This window comes from Arachis stenosperma, chromosome 9, assembly GCF_014773155.1.
Source record: "Arachis stenosperma cultivar V10309 chromosome 9, arast.V10309.gnm1.PFL2, whole genome shotgun sequence".
Classification (NCBI taxonomy): domain Eukaryota; kingdom Viridiplantae; phylum Streptophyta; class Magnoliopsida; order Fabales; family Fabaceae; genus Arachis; species Arachis stenosperma.
The window spans coordinates 139,154,165-139,168,308 of NC_080385.1; the positions used below are offsets into that span (position 1 = coordinate 139,154,165).

The 14,144-nt window shown below is 31.2% G+C and overlaps 1 protein-coding gene across 1 annotated transcript; it reads right to left on the reverse strand.

The window, feature by feature from the left end:
- Nucleotides 1-6,567: 6,567 nt before the first annotated feature.
- On the reverse strand, nucleotides 6,568-7,868 carry LOC130949987 (AT-hook motif nuclear-localized protein 20-like). The gene is made up of 2 exons (XM_057878564.1): nucleotides 7,848-7,868; nucleotides 6,568-7,748 (listed from the first exon to the last, which is right to left on the reverse strand). Exons 1-2 carry the CDS (start codon nucleotides 7,866-7,868, stop codon nucleotides 6,837-6,839), a joined length of 933 nt encoding a protein of 310 aa, XP_057734547.1. The 3' UTR covers nucleotides 6,568-6,836.
- Nucleotides 7,869-14,144: the final 6,276 nt, after the last annotated feature.

Sequence of the window (14,144 nt, forward strand, 5' to 3'; positions counted from 1 at the left end):
GAGAACGCTGACATATGTACCCATAATAAATCAAAACTAATTTTGTACCTACAGAAGATACCTTCCGAGTGATAAAAGTACCCTCTTTTGGTTATGCACTTGCTTCATTACTATCTGAACCTACGTGGCACCCAAAGATATTCATACGCTCCCACCAAAGATCCGAAGGACTCACCGCACTCAATCCTCCCTTCTTCTCTTTTTCTTCCACCATCGCCTCTTCTACCAATTCAACCAAAGACTCCAACAACTCTATCGTACATAAGAAGCTTCAGAAGCTCTCACGAAATGTTTTTGAGGCCATTGCGTCACTTAAGAACACTCTCAACATTCAAGACTCCAATACTATAAGAGATCTACTTTCCTCTTCTTCTTTTTCTACAAATTCTTCGAAGATCAAAGGGTCACAAAACGTTGTGTGGGCCTATATTGTTTGAAACCTGACTCAGCTATATCCTGAAAGTCAGTTATCAGAGAAGCTCATGTCTAATATTCAGAAGCACTATGATTCGCTGTCACTGAAGTTTGAACTATAATTCAATGCTAAAATTTTGATCTTTTTTCGGATTCTAAAAATCCCATTTTCTTGATCTGAATTATACCCTTATGTCTGCATTTTTCACAACTTGGGAACTTTAAGTGAAGTAAAACAAGAAATGAAAGTTTTTTAATAATTTTCCCCTAATTTTTACACTTTATTTTTCTGGATTTTGTTTGCTTTAATATTATAAACTCTCTCAACTTTTTTTTTTCATTTCCTTCTTCTGCAATCTGGGAGCTTCAAGTGACCAAAAAAAAGGATGATTTTAATATTTAGTTTTTTTTTTTTATGAGGGGAGGGGAGGTATTGTTCGATTTAATATTACTATGTTAGAACCCTCATCAGAATTTTACTTTTTTAGAATGTGAAAACATCAAGTAACTAAAGATGAATATTTTTCGCCAACATTACACTTTATCTTTTGTTGATGATTTATTTTGTTGTTTCTATAGCTATGCACAAGCTGATTTTGATACGAAGGATATGTTTCTTCACATCAAGCTGATGGAACAAGCATTAGCCAGTGACTACCTTGCCTTCCTGATTCAAGAGGAGAGTGGTGATGGTGGTGGTGGTAGTGGTAGTGGTAGTGATAGTGGTAGTATTGTTAAAGGGTTTGTGTTGAAGTTCACTTTTGCATACAATTTTTCAATCTAGGTAGATAGGGTGCAGAACTGTAGATAGGTTTTGGAAGGATTGGAGTGCTAAGTAAGTTTGGATAATAACGAAGTAAGTGAATAACTAAAATAGGGTATTTTCGTCATACGAAAGACTTCTTTAGTGAGTACAAAATCAATTTTAATTTATTATGGGTATATATGTCAGCATTTTCATCTTTCATAAGTATAAATAATAATTTATTCACCAATAAAATATACAATTATAACATAATTATTATACATTATACCAAATATCAGTCCATATTAAATAAAATGAGTCTGTAATATACTCTAAATTTATTATAAACAATATTTTTAACTATCAAATTTCTCATTGGAGTTCACATAATTTAAGGTTAAGACTCAAAGAGATGTACCTATCAATAAAAAGAAATTATTGTTTAATTTAATCCTATAATATAGGTTCTATTTTATTTTATTAATGAGACACTTTCGATTTCTGTGTAAAGATCGCCGAAGGCAGCAATTACGTGCCTAACAAAAACAACACTTTCCTATATCGAATATGTTATATTTTTATGTCGCTCCAAAATAGCAATGATCCCATGTCTTCCATATTTTCTATATAAGGATATGGCCCTTAGTGTACTCAAAAGAGAAAGGGAGTGAAAAATATACTGTTAATTATCATATGAACTATCAACATTATTAAAACCATATATTTTAATTTTTTAAAAGGAGTGAAACTTTGAATTACGCACATAAAGCCCACGGGTTATCCTTATTGTCTACAATTTTTGAAGCAGTGTCTTCACTTTTCACTAAAAGAATTTAAGGTTATGCCAAGGGACTTCTTATTATACAATTACAAATCTAAAGAATTATATGCAGTAGATATTTTTTAAATATTTTTATTTATTTGTTAATATATTTCTTAGAGAAAGCGTCAAATTTTATGTTCCAACTCAACATTAAAATATAGCCTTGGTAAATTCCCCATTCTATCGAAATGAAATTCGTAAAATCGTACCCTTAAATTGATCCAGGATTTGATTTAATATCTACAACTTATAGATACAAAAATTCTAAATATAATTTTTTTTAAATACATATTTATTTATCTACATATATTCTAGAGTAAATTATATATTTAAATAAAGTAGAATTTAAAATTACCCAATTACAATATTTAAAAAATGGTTATATTTCGGTTCTATATTTATTTTATATAAATTGCTGTTGGATAAATTTTTTTTAAAATTTATACATATAAATCGTTAAAGAGTGTAAAAATTTATATAACAATTCACTATTATCAGAAAGTTTTAGAAGTTATAAAAAATTTATGTAAAAAGTGACTACTATCACGAACCCTTAGAGGTTTGAAAGAAATGAGAATATAAAACTAGGGGTGGCAAAGCGGGCTGGCCCGCCCCAACCCGCCCCGCCCCGCCTAGGCCCGCCTCATAAACGGGGCGGACTGGCCCGCCCCGCCAACTAAAATGGGTTCAAAATGCTAGCCCGCCCCGCTTTATGGCGGATTGGCGGGTTGGCGGGCTAGCCCGCTTGACTCTTTTTTCTTTTTTTTTTTAAAAATAAAATTCATTAAAATTAACCAAAAAATAATAATTAAGAAATAAAATACAAATAAAAAATAGTCAAATTATAATATAATTTGTTTACTATTTTTTTTAATTTTTAACTTCAATAAAATTGTTCAAAATAATATTTGTCAATAAAATTATCTTTATTTTAAAAAATAAGTCACATAATTTGAGCATATATACGAAATTGTAAAATAAAATAAATAAAGTTAATAACTAAAAGAAGAATAAAAATAAAAAATGAAAAAAAGTGTTTAAAAATTCTATAATTATTAATTTTATAATAGTAACCACTATTTTATTTAATTAAAAAAAGAAAAATATAAAGTTTCGGCCCGGCGGACCGGCCCGCCCCGCCCCGCCAAAACCCGCCAATTTTACGGTGCGGGTTTGGCGGATTTTTTTAATTTGGCGGGTTCAAAATTCTAGCCCGACCCGCATTTTTTAGCGGGTTTTGCGGATCGGCCCGGCGGGCTCGACCCGTTTTGCCACCCCTATATAAAACCATTGGTAAGTCCAATAGTTTATGTATATTTTGTTTTCTTCTTTGGTATGTCATCACTTTGAGTTTGTTTTTTGAAATGATGGTATGAAACAATTTACTCTTATATATGTGTGAAGCTAAAGTAGAAATAGGATATTCTTTTTGTTTGACAGAAACATAATTAATTTTAATACTGATTATTTTATTAAAATTTAGATATACTAGTAAGTTCTTTTAATATTTATAAAAATTACTTTTATAATTATTTTAGATTGAACATATAGAATCATTAGAATTTTTTGGAATAAAAAACAAAATTTTAAAATCATTAGAATTGCAAAAACACACAATTTGCACCTAATTTGAAAAAGGAATCAACTTAATAAGATTGGATAAGAAATAAAAAATACTAACTAATCAATAAGTCATCAGTGAGTAAATGACTAATAAGGTCAAAATTTAACTAATTTAATTTAATTTAGTTAATATTATTGTATTATATCTTAATCATTTTTTAACTAACTTATGCGGTTTTGAAATTCATCAATACTTTTGTTTTTTTCCTTATCCTAGCTTATTGAATTTTATTTTCTTTCGTTTTGTTTTATATTCACATCTTCTATTTCCTTTACCTTCCATACATACATATATATATATATATATATATATATATATATATATATATATATATATATATATATATATCATTTTATCATAATTTCTTTTCTAATCATTTATCATATGTTCATTATCATTCTTGCACAATTTTCTCAGTATTTTCAGCCACTACAATCTCACTATTTCGTTTTTTCTTCTTTTTTTCACCATGTGACGACTTAGTCTTATTTTAACTTTTTTTTGGTAAATGATTATATTTTTAAAATTCTAATAATTCTGCATGTTCAATTTAAAACAATTATGGAAGTGATTTTATAAATATTCAAAGAACTTAACCGTATATATAACTTTCAATAAAATGACTAGTAGTACTAAAACTAAGTATGTTTTTGCAAATAAAAAAGAATATCCTATTTCTACTTTAGCTGTACACGGGTATAAGAGTAAGTTGTTTCATACCATAATTAAAAAAAAAAACTCAAAAAAAAATAATGGTATAAGATAGAAGAAAATAAAATATACACAAAAAAATGTACATAAATCATTGGATCTACCAAGGATTTTATATTTCAATTTTTGACATGTTACAACAAAGATTTATGATAGCAGTAAGCTTTTACATAAATTTCCTATAATCTCTACAAATATATGATACTAATCAATTTTCAACGTAAACTTTTACCGTCTTTAATAATTTATGTATAAATTTTAAAAATAATAAATTCTGCAATAATTTATACAGAATAATAAATACATAACCGAAATATAATCATTCTCTAAATATTATAATTAAGTAATTTTTAGTTTTACTTTATTTAAATATATAATTTGTTTATATTCTATTTATAATTTAATAATAAACTTAAGATACTGAATCTACATTGGATATATACGGTGAATAATAAAAAGTGTTGTATGCAGCTGAAACGTATACATACATTTTAAACAAAAATGTTTGGATAAGATCGTCATATGAATTATGAAGAAGTTACTGTAGTATTTTGAATATAAAAAACAATAATAGAATTAACTTTTAATTTATATTAAAGTATTTAAATATAAAATGCTAAATAAATTGCACCCATATTCCATAAAACAAATCTGCCATCCTTTCAAGTACATGTATCATCATGGTACAACGAACCATAGCACGTGGGAATGGGATGACAGAACAGATATACACAAGTGTCTTGCACTCCGATCCATCAATCATATATAAAAAGCCAAAAACAGTAAAGAGAATTTTTTTTATTTTAACATTCTGCTATTTTTTTCTATTTTAATGCTTAAATAACTCTTAATTTTCTATCCTTAAGTTCAATTAAATGTCATAAATTATTTAATACCTATTTTTGTTGTAAAAAGAAGACAACTCAACATTAAATTATGAAAGATTAAAGATTTGGATTCCCCTCATCAGAGAGGTTATCTAGCACTTTAATTTGTGCATTGTTGATGGGATGCACAGGCAACAACGGAAATGCTTCAGACTGTGTTCAAAATGACATGAAATTTAATCAAAACTCTTCTTTAATTCAATTTAGTTTCTTTTCCGAAACAAAAATTCATGAAGCAAATCAATGAAATGTGTTGAACTCCTTTAATTTAACATTCCAAAAGCAAAACGTTAATATCACATTATTACTATACAACTTCTACATTCTAATATATATATATATATATTAATGTTTTGTCTTGATGAGCTTCATCTAATAAGAAGAAGATTCCTCTTACAATAACATGTATATATGTGCCTATATGACGGTGTTAAAAAGATTTATATATAGTATAACATCTAATCGAGCACTACCATTACACTGCCCTATTATTCATATGATTGACTCTCACATCATGCATATACTATATAGTTAAATGGTTATAAAAATGGATCTAGTAAATTCATTTAATAAATTAAAGTATGATATAAAAATAAGATATATTATTATATTTAGGAGGAACTACTTTATTAATAATAATGCAAACAAGTGGGGAAGATCTACAAGAAGGAACTCATCATATTCCCAGATTTCTGCGCAGAAAGCAGCAATTGGGACTAAATAATATAAACAAACAAATATATATGTATAACTGATAAATAAAAGAAGCCTTATTCACTGTACTAACTGAACATTTTACACGTCCAAAATTCCAGATTCACAAGTTCTTGGTACTTGGTGTTAATTTACACACAACAAATTAAACCCTAACCATGATGATCTCAGTAATTATAGAAAGTATGACAAGAATTATTACAAGGCTAGGTGAAAGAAAAATACCTGATGATGTTCAAAGTAATATCTACCCAATAGTTATTTAGAGTGTGTAATATATAAGACTGGAAACAAGTTAAAGAAACTTACCATAATCCCATATGTATGATGATGATTCTTTATTTCCTCCAAAGTCTAAACATATATACACCAATCTTCATGTGTTATAAGTCTAATCATTTGATGCCCCATCATTTATTTAAACTAAAGGCATACGAAGTGCATCTATCCATAAAATAATATAAATCAAAATAAAATAATAAAGAAATTCAAATAAACAAAGTTAAATGTGCATCCAAAGAGATTTATAAAAGGAAGTAAAAGGAGTTGGAGTTATGAAAATACCTACTAAATTATTCATAAATATATTTAAAAAAGATGCCCATGATCATCTTTTTTATTCCAAAACACAGAAACTAAAGATAGGGTAGAAAAAAAAGAAGCTTCATGATCCATATACATTGATAAAATAAACATTACTTGCCTCCATCTCACAGTTCTTCACAACTATATATAATTAGTACTCTAACCTTTCAAATCTTTGCCCATTAATTAATTCCTATCCTTCAAACAAAGTCTTCAAGCTAGAAACAACAAAAGAGACGAACAACGAAATCATTTGAAGGTAACCTTGATTTGATCACACATCTCTAACACCTTAGCTTCTCTCCTTCAATTCATCACAAATTATAATCCAATTCAATAAGGTGGTCGTCCATGAGGCCAAGGATAAGCCTCATGCCCTACCTGCCCTCCATTAGGCATCAAATTAGGTGGCATGTTATACAAAGGGAGTGATGTTGGATCGGGAAGGCCACCACCCGCGTGTAGCGAATGATGGCCTCCACTACCTCCGATCCCTGGAAGAGGCTGTGGTGGTGGAGATCCACCACCACCTGCACCTCCTCCAGTACCACCACTGCTACCACCACCACCACCACCGCTAGGCCCTTCATCTTCCTCATCAAGTGGGAGCCTCTCATAGGTAGCATTAGCAAATGTGGCCGCAATGACCATAACAGGCCCAACAGCCACGAGTGACCCAACAACACTCCCTCCAATAACCTGACCTTGTCCGCCGGCCAGGTACACGGTTAAACCCGTGGACCCAGGAGGGGCAGGGCCAGGTAAAAACGCTCCTGTTAAAGATAAGATCTCGAACCTTCCATGAAGGACTACCGCGCCTGGCGCCGTAGGTTGTCGGATGGTAACATTGGCAACCGATCCACTCCCACTGAGCACACAAACTCCGCGTTGTCGCCTCCTGGCGAACTGCGCGACGCTCTCCGCCACGTCAGCACCACCTGCTATCTCCATGACGTGGCTCCGGAGGGCATTGGGGCTATCCCTTGTGACGAAGATGGGTGGTTTAGGCTTGTTCTTGGAACCCGGAGGCCTACCTCTGGGTCTTCGGGTTCCAACTTCGACTGCACCTTCTCTTGGTTCATCTGATCCGTTATCCCTATTATCTTCATCTTCAACTGTGGGGGCTCTGTCGGTGTGCCCCTTGCTGCTTAAGCCAGGTGAATGGTTTCCTGGGTCAACCCCAGATAACCCCACCTGGGTTCCGGTCCACCAAGGATTAGCCAGCTTTCTAGCTAGGTTTTTTTTCTATGATGATCAACAACTACCACACCAGTTCACACTGCTGCAAGATTATCTTCTTTCACTTCTAAGTGAAGAACATGAAGGGAAAAGCAAAAGTCAAACCCAAGCAGCTTCAATTCTCATCGTAATAAGAAACAAAGGGCAAGCTAAGCTCTAGCTTTTTCTTCTATCTAAATTAAGACCTAATAATCAACCACACATGATTCTCTTACTCAATCAGAAGAGAGAGTAAAGCTAAGCTGAGGAATTATGAGAGGTTCTGAGAAGAGAGAATTAGATTCAACGATTCTAAGGGAATCAAGTAAAGGGTATGAAAGCTAAGGGCTAATTGCTTAGAATAGGTAAAATAATAATAGGGATTAATTCAAGATCAAACGATCATGAAGTGCTCTACCTTTCTTTTTTTTTTTTTTTTTCCTTCTTTTCCCCTTTTCTCTTTTGGTTTGTTTATAATAATATTTTTGGGTTACTTATATTGAGTATACATGAGAAGATAGAAGTGAGTCTCTGTGAGTGGATACAAGATGGAACAGATGCGAAATTAAACCTTTTTTTGGGCAGAGAATCAAGCACAAAGAGTGAATACGAGGGCACAAACAGAAGAAGAGAGAGAGAGAGAGAGAGAAGTAAGAGAGATGGATGAGACAGAGCATATAGAATAGAATTGTAAAAATAGTAGAGACACACTATCTAACAATAAGATATAGTACAAAGAGAAGCAACACAGCACAAAAACACAGTTTGACGCAACAACAACAAAGGGAGAAGAGATGATATGTTCTCTTTATCTCTTTCTTTGTTGGTGAATCTATGAGACCTGTGTTGTCATTTAGGGAGCTCACATATTTTATTTCTTTAATTAATTTTTTTTTATAGAAATATACTAAAAATAAGTTTAGTTTATATAACTAATATTATATGTATTATTCTTCATTTAGAGATAATAAATAATATAGAAAAAATTAAATATTATTATAATGTAAATAAGACAAATATTTTGAAAATTTTAAAAAGATAGAAATACTATTTATATTTTAAATTTATTTTAGAAATGTTGAATTTGGTTGTTGGTGGTATTAGTGTAAATAAAAGGGAAATGAAGAAAGAACAATATATGCACTGCTTTTGGAGGAGTGTCTCGGAAATTAGGGTTTTTAATTTTGAGATGCTGGTGGGGTCGCATGCGCGTGGACAGGGTGGGGAGCACGACGTCGTTTTCTCGGGCCCCGATATATGCCAACATAACGTTGCAAAAGACTATATATATGTGTGAGCATTGCCATTATGTATTTCTGAACCTTGTAAACTATATTGTATTTTCACCTGTTATTGTAAACATGGATATTCGTCATCATTTAATTTCCTCAGCTTGCTTTTCCCAAACTATTTTTCTTTTATAAGAACTAGGCTAAACTACTATAATATAATTCATGAAATTTATCAATTATATATACACTTGAATTTTTTTTATGGTATCAATAAGAAATTATAGAACTGAGTTTAATTTGTAGGACTCGATGATCACAAATATCATATTATAATTGAATAGGTTTAAATCCCAAAAGGTAATTCATATGATGGAAATTAAATTATTTCACATTTATAAAACTTATATATTTCCAAATTTGAATACGAAAGAGAGGATTTTGTTAGGTTTTTGATAATTAATATAAAATATTATCGAATTTTCATGATAAGAATCAAACAGGATATTGTCCTAAAATTAATTAGGTTGTTACCCATAAGTAACTTATTATATAGTTTGAGTATAATGTTAAATGAGTAAGGGTTGTTTTGGTATTTAAATATAGGGTTTACAATGGGTATGGTAGTGTATGGTTTGGAGTCAACCCTAATTCTATCTGCGGTTTGAGATTTTTATATAAATTCAATCCTATTTTATCTGCGCGTTGACAATATTCCAATGCTAACCCTATCCGCTCTTAACTCGTGAGTACTCGACTCTACCTGTGAATTAGAAAAAAGATGCAATATTATTATATAACTTGATAATAATTTAAAATAGTACTAACTTTTATATAAAAAAATTAAATTATCAATTAATGATTTTTTTTAATGACTAAGAATTTTTTACATTTAATGAGAGGTCTTTAATTCAATATCTACTTAATATATATATAGGGTGCGGGTTAATCGCATAGAATTGAAGTTTAACCCGTACCTTACTCAATTCGTATAAAAATACTACTCACACTCTATTTTATCCGCTATGAATCGAATTAACAACTCTACTCATCTGAATAGAGCCGAATTAGGTATCCACGAATAAAGTATATATTGCTACCCCTACTCAAATATAGTGTAAAATGAACATAAATTTTTACTTTTACGTTTTTTATTAAGAGATGAGGATAAATAAATTAGTAGACAAACATAACAAAAGAAGTAATTAAAGATAACAATAGAGACGATCTAAATACGCAATTTGAAATATGGAATATAGGCATCCTAGTATAAATAAAGAGATTTAAATATCTTGTGTATATTTATAATAGAAAAATAAAGAAAAATGTAGTAAATCATAGGCTTTAAATAAGTCGGTCAAAGTAGGAGAATAATATCTTTAGTTTTATATGTGAAAAAATACCTTTGTAACTTAAAAGTAAATTTTATTACTGTTATTAGACTAACTATGTTATATAAAACGTAGTGTTCAGCAATAAGTGGAAGCAAGATGACATTTAGTATTAAACAATATAGATTATACTTAGATGAATGAGTAGTCAAATACATATGAATAGAATAAAAAATAATAATATATAAAAAATTTGAACTAGTTTTTATTATTAAAAAAATAATAAAATATCGTTTTAGTTAATTTTAACATATAAGGAGAACAAAAATCTGCTGAATATCTAATTAAGAAATAAATTAGATGAACGATAGATAAATAACGAAAAATATAAAGAGACCTAAATATGTCATACACGAAAAATAGTAACAAAAAAGATATATGTGTAAATCAATTTTGCTATAAATATGATGTGTTATAGCAGAATATAATAATGTCATTCGATTTATGTAGTTATTTTTATCTCGTGGGCTAAAATTTTGTTGATATTGTTTAGAAACATTTATAAACACCATAATGGCCATTTTTTTAATAGATATTAAATTTGCACTAAAAGTTTTTAAAAAAATAAAATAAAAAAGGAACAACACAAAACAAGGACTGTATGTGATAAAACCAAAACAATTTAACATTGTTAAAAGCGACTAGACTAATCTCCATGTTGGAGAAGAAAAGAAAAACAAGAGCTAGCAAATTAAAGGAAAATGAAGAAAACTCCGTTGATGGTATAAGTATAACCGAAAGAAAATTGAGAAACCTAGTAGTCTTCGAATCTTTCTAATTAACAATTTGGCTCCCAACTGTTTTCCTCCAAGCTCCCAAGTACTAAATTGTTCAAAATCCTTTAAAATTAAATTTGGCCATTGTTAACATTTTACAATCGGATACTTCGTTAAGTTGTTGTATCTGCGTGTTGGATATATTTTGGACATAATATTTATCGATACTTGTTCGACACGTGTATGTGTTATGTCTAATCGTGTCTTAATAAAAAGTAAAAAAATTTTTTCCGAACACATTTAGACACACCTAAATACCATCATGTGTCAGCGTGTCCAATCTTATTCTTAACATATATTCTTGAAATAAATTTAAATATAGTATATATTATTATTTATTAAAATAAAAAAATTTTAAATACTTGATATAATTAAAATAAGACATTAAAAATAATTAAAAAAATTAATTTATATTTTAATATTAATAAAATATCAAAATATCATTACGATTTATCTAAAAAATATTTTATATTTTATATGTATGCGTGTTTTCGTGTCTTATAAAATTTTAAAATTTACGTGTCGGCGTATCTCATATTATATCGTGTTCTATGTCCGTGTCAGTATCTGCATATTATAGACAATAGACAATGGTCAATCATGCTCTACCTCTGTCCCATGGCACCATACCCTACCTCACTACTAGTCTCTTCACCCCTTTTTATTTTTAACTCTACATTTTATTTTAGGACGTATTTCAGTGGTATTCTATTTTTATAATTTTTCTTTATGAGAAACTTCTTAGAAGCTAAGTGAAAAAGTCTCTTTCATCTTTTATTAGAACTTTTTATGTTATTATAAATTTAAAACTTCCAAAAGAAAATTATTTAGTGTTTTTTGAAAGTACAAAATATCTCGAACTACTTTAAAGAAAAAGGAAGCATTTTTTTTTTCAAAACACACAAAGAATTACTTATAAAATAATTAATGTATTCAAATACAAAATATAACTTAATATTCAAATGAGATGTGTATCTTTCATGCCGAAGTAAAACAATTAAGGACGATCAAGCATGTAGATAATAGATATGCAAATTCTAACACCCTAGGAGCTAATTATGATGATAATCGCAAATTAGCACATCAGATCAATAATAACAATTTGACGCAAAAGACCCTTTTAGTTTTATTTAATTTTGATGTAAAATCCTTTTCTTGATCATCCTCCACCAGACTACACAATCATCATTCCATTAATTACTTCTATTATTTAATGGGGAAATAGAAGTAATTAATAAAATTTATAATTATTTAAGACTCAATTAAATATATATAATTGAATAATTTTATTAATAATATTTTAAAGTATAAAACATTATTTTATCTTCAAGGTTTGAGTATTAATATTATTTGTAATTTTTTTTGTCATATTTATGTTTCAAAAATTTCAAAAAAACCTCAATATTATTTTGGCTATACCGAGGGTTATATATATACGCCGTTATTGTTATTTTTGCTGGTTTAAAAGTTGGGATATTATTAAATACTTTTGAAATGTTGAGGCTACAAAAGAAATAAAAAACAAACATCATAAATAATATTTATTTATTAGATATAAGTATTCATGTAATTTTATCATTATTGGAGGAGGTTTTGCTATTGCGTTGGGAGCCGTACCTATGTCGTCACGAGAAGCTGGAAAGTTGGGATGCAGCAGCAGAGTTGATGATGCGGACGATAAGGGAGGAAGAACAGATGAAGGGTAGAGTTGTAATATCCCCGAAAGATTTGAATGAGTGGAGTAACGAATTTTTGAATTCTAAAATGGTAAGGGCTACAATCAAGGATTTCGGTCTCAATATGACAAAGGCTGCTATCGCGGGATCCCCTAGCTAATGGTGCGGATGCTGATTCAGATAGAACTATGTCGTGGGACTTTGTTAGGGGGCGGGTGGATGTTGAAGTAGATGTCACTAGTAGTTTTAGGAGTGTGGGTCCTAGTGAGATCTCTTATGTTCTTAATAGTTTTAGGGCCCAAAGTATGCTAACCAAGGCTAAGGAGAACTATTTGGGCCTAAAGCTCTGCGACCCACATGCTGGGATTGAGAGGGGGCATGAGATGGACCAGGCTGCTAGTAACTTGGAGCGGAGGCCTTGCAGGGTTAGACCTGAAGACTGGGTAAATGGGAGGACGAGGGCCGATAGTGGTGAGAACCTCCAAGGCAGCGCAGACTGTTCCGGCGTAAGGAGGAGACAGACAGCTCATGATGTGTTCAATTCAGAGGAAGGAGCTGCTCTAGGTGACGCGGTGGGTTGAAGGCGGTTGGGTCGCTCGATGCCGTACAGTGAAGGGGATAGGTCAAGCAAGGACCATGCTGGCAGTGGGAGTCTGATTCCGTTGCCGTTGGGCGCTTTGCCTGTTGATGTGTGAACAGAATCACTGGTGGCGACGAACAACAGGTTTGGCCATGCCTGGACCACCATCACTTATGTATTTTCAACGGTGGAGTTTCTACACACCATAGATTAAGGGTGTGGAGCTCTGTTGTACCTCGAGTTTTAATGCAATTACTACTATTTTCTATTCAATTCGGCTTATTCTTATTCTAAGATATTCGTTGCACTTCACTATGACGAATGTGATGACCCGTGACACTCATCATCATTCTCACCTATGAACGCGTAATTGACAACCACTTCCGTTCTACCTTAGACCGAACGCATATCTCTTGGATTCCTTGATCAGAATCTTCGTGGTATAAGCTAGAATTGTTGGCAGCATTCATGAGAATCCGGAAAGTCTAAACCTTGTCTGTGGTATTCCGAGTAGGATTCAGGGATTGAATGGCTGTGACGAGCTTCAAACTCGTGATTGTTGGGCGTGATGACAAACACAAAAGAATCAATGGATTCTATTCCGACATGATCGAGAACCGGCAGATGATTAGCCGTGCTATGACAAGAGCATTTAGACCTTTTTCACTGAGAGGATGGGAAGTAGCCATTGACAACGGTGATGCCCTACATACAGCTTGCCATGGAAAGGAGTAAGAAGGATTGAAGGAAGGCAGTAGGAAAGCAGAGATC

Coding starts and splice junctions, on each gene's coding strand:
- LOC130949987 (XM_057878564.1), bottom strand. CDS start 7,868: ATGAGAATTGAAGCTGCTTGG. Junction 7,749..7,847: donor TGAGAATTGAAGCTGCTTGG/GTTTGACTTTTG, acceptor TGATCATCATAG/AAAAAAAACCTAGCTAGAAA.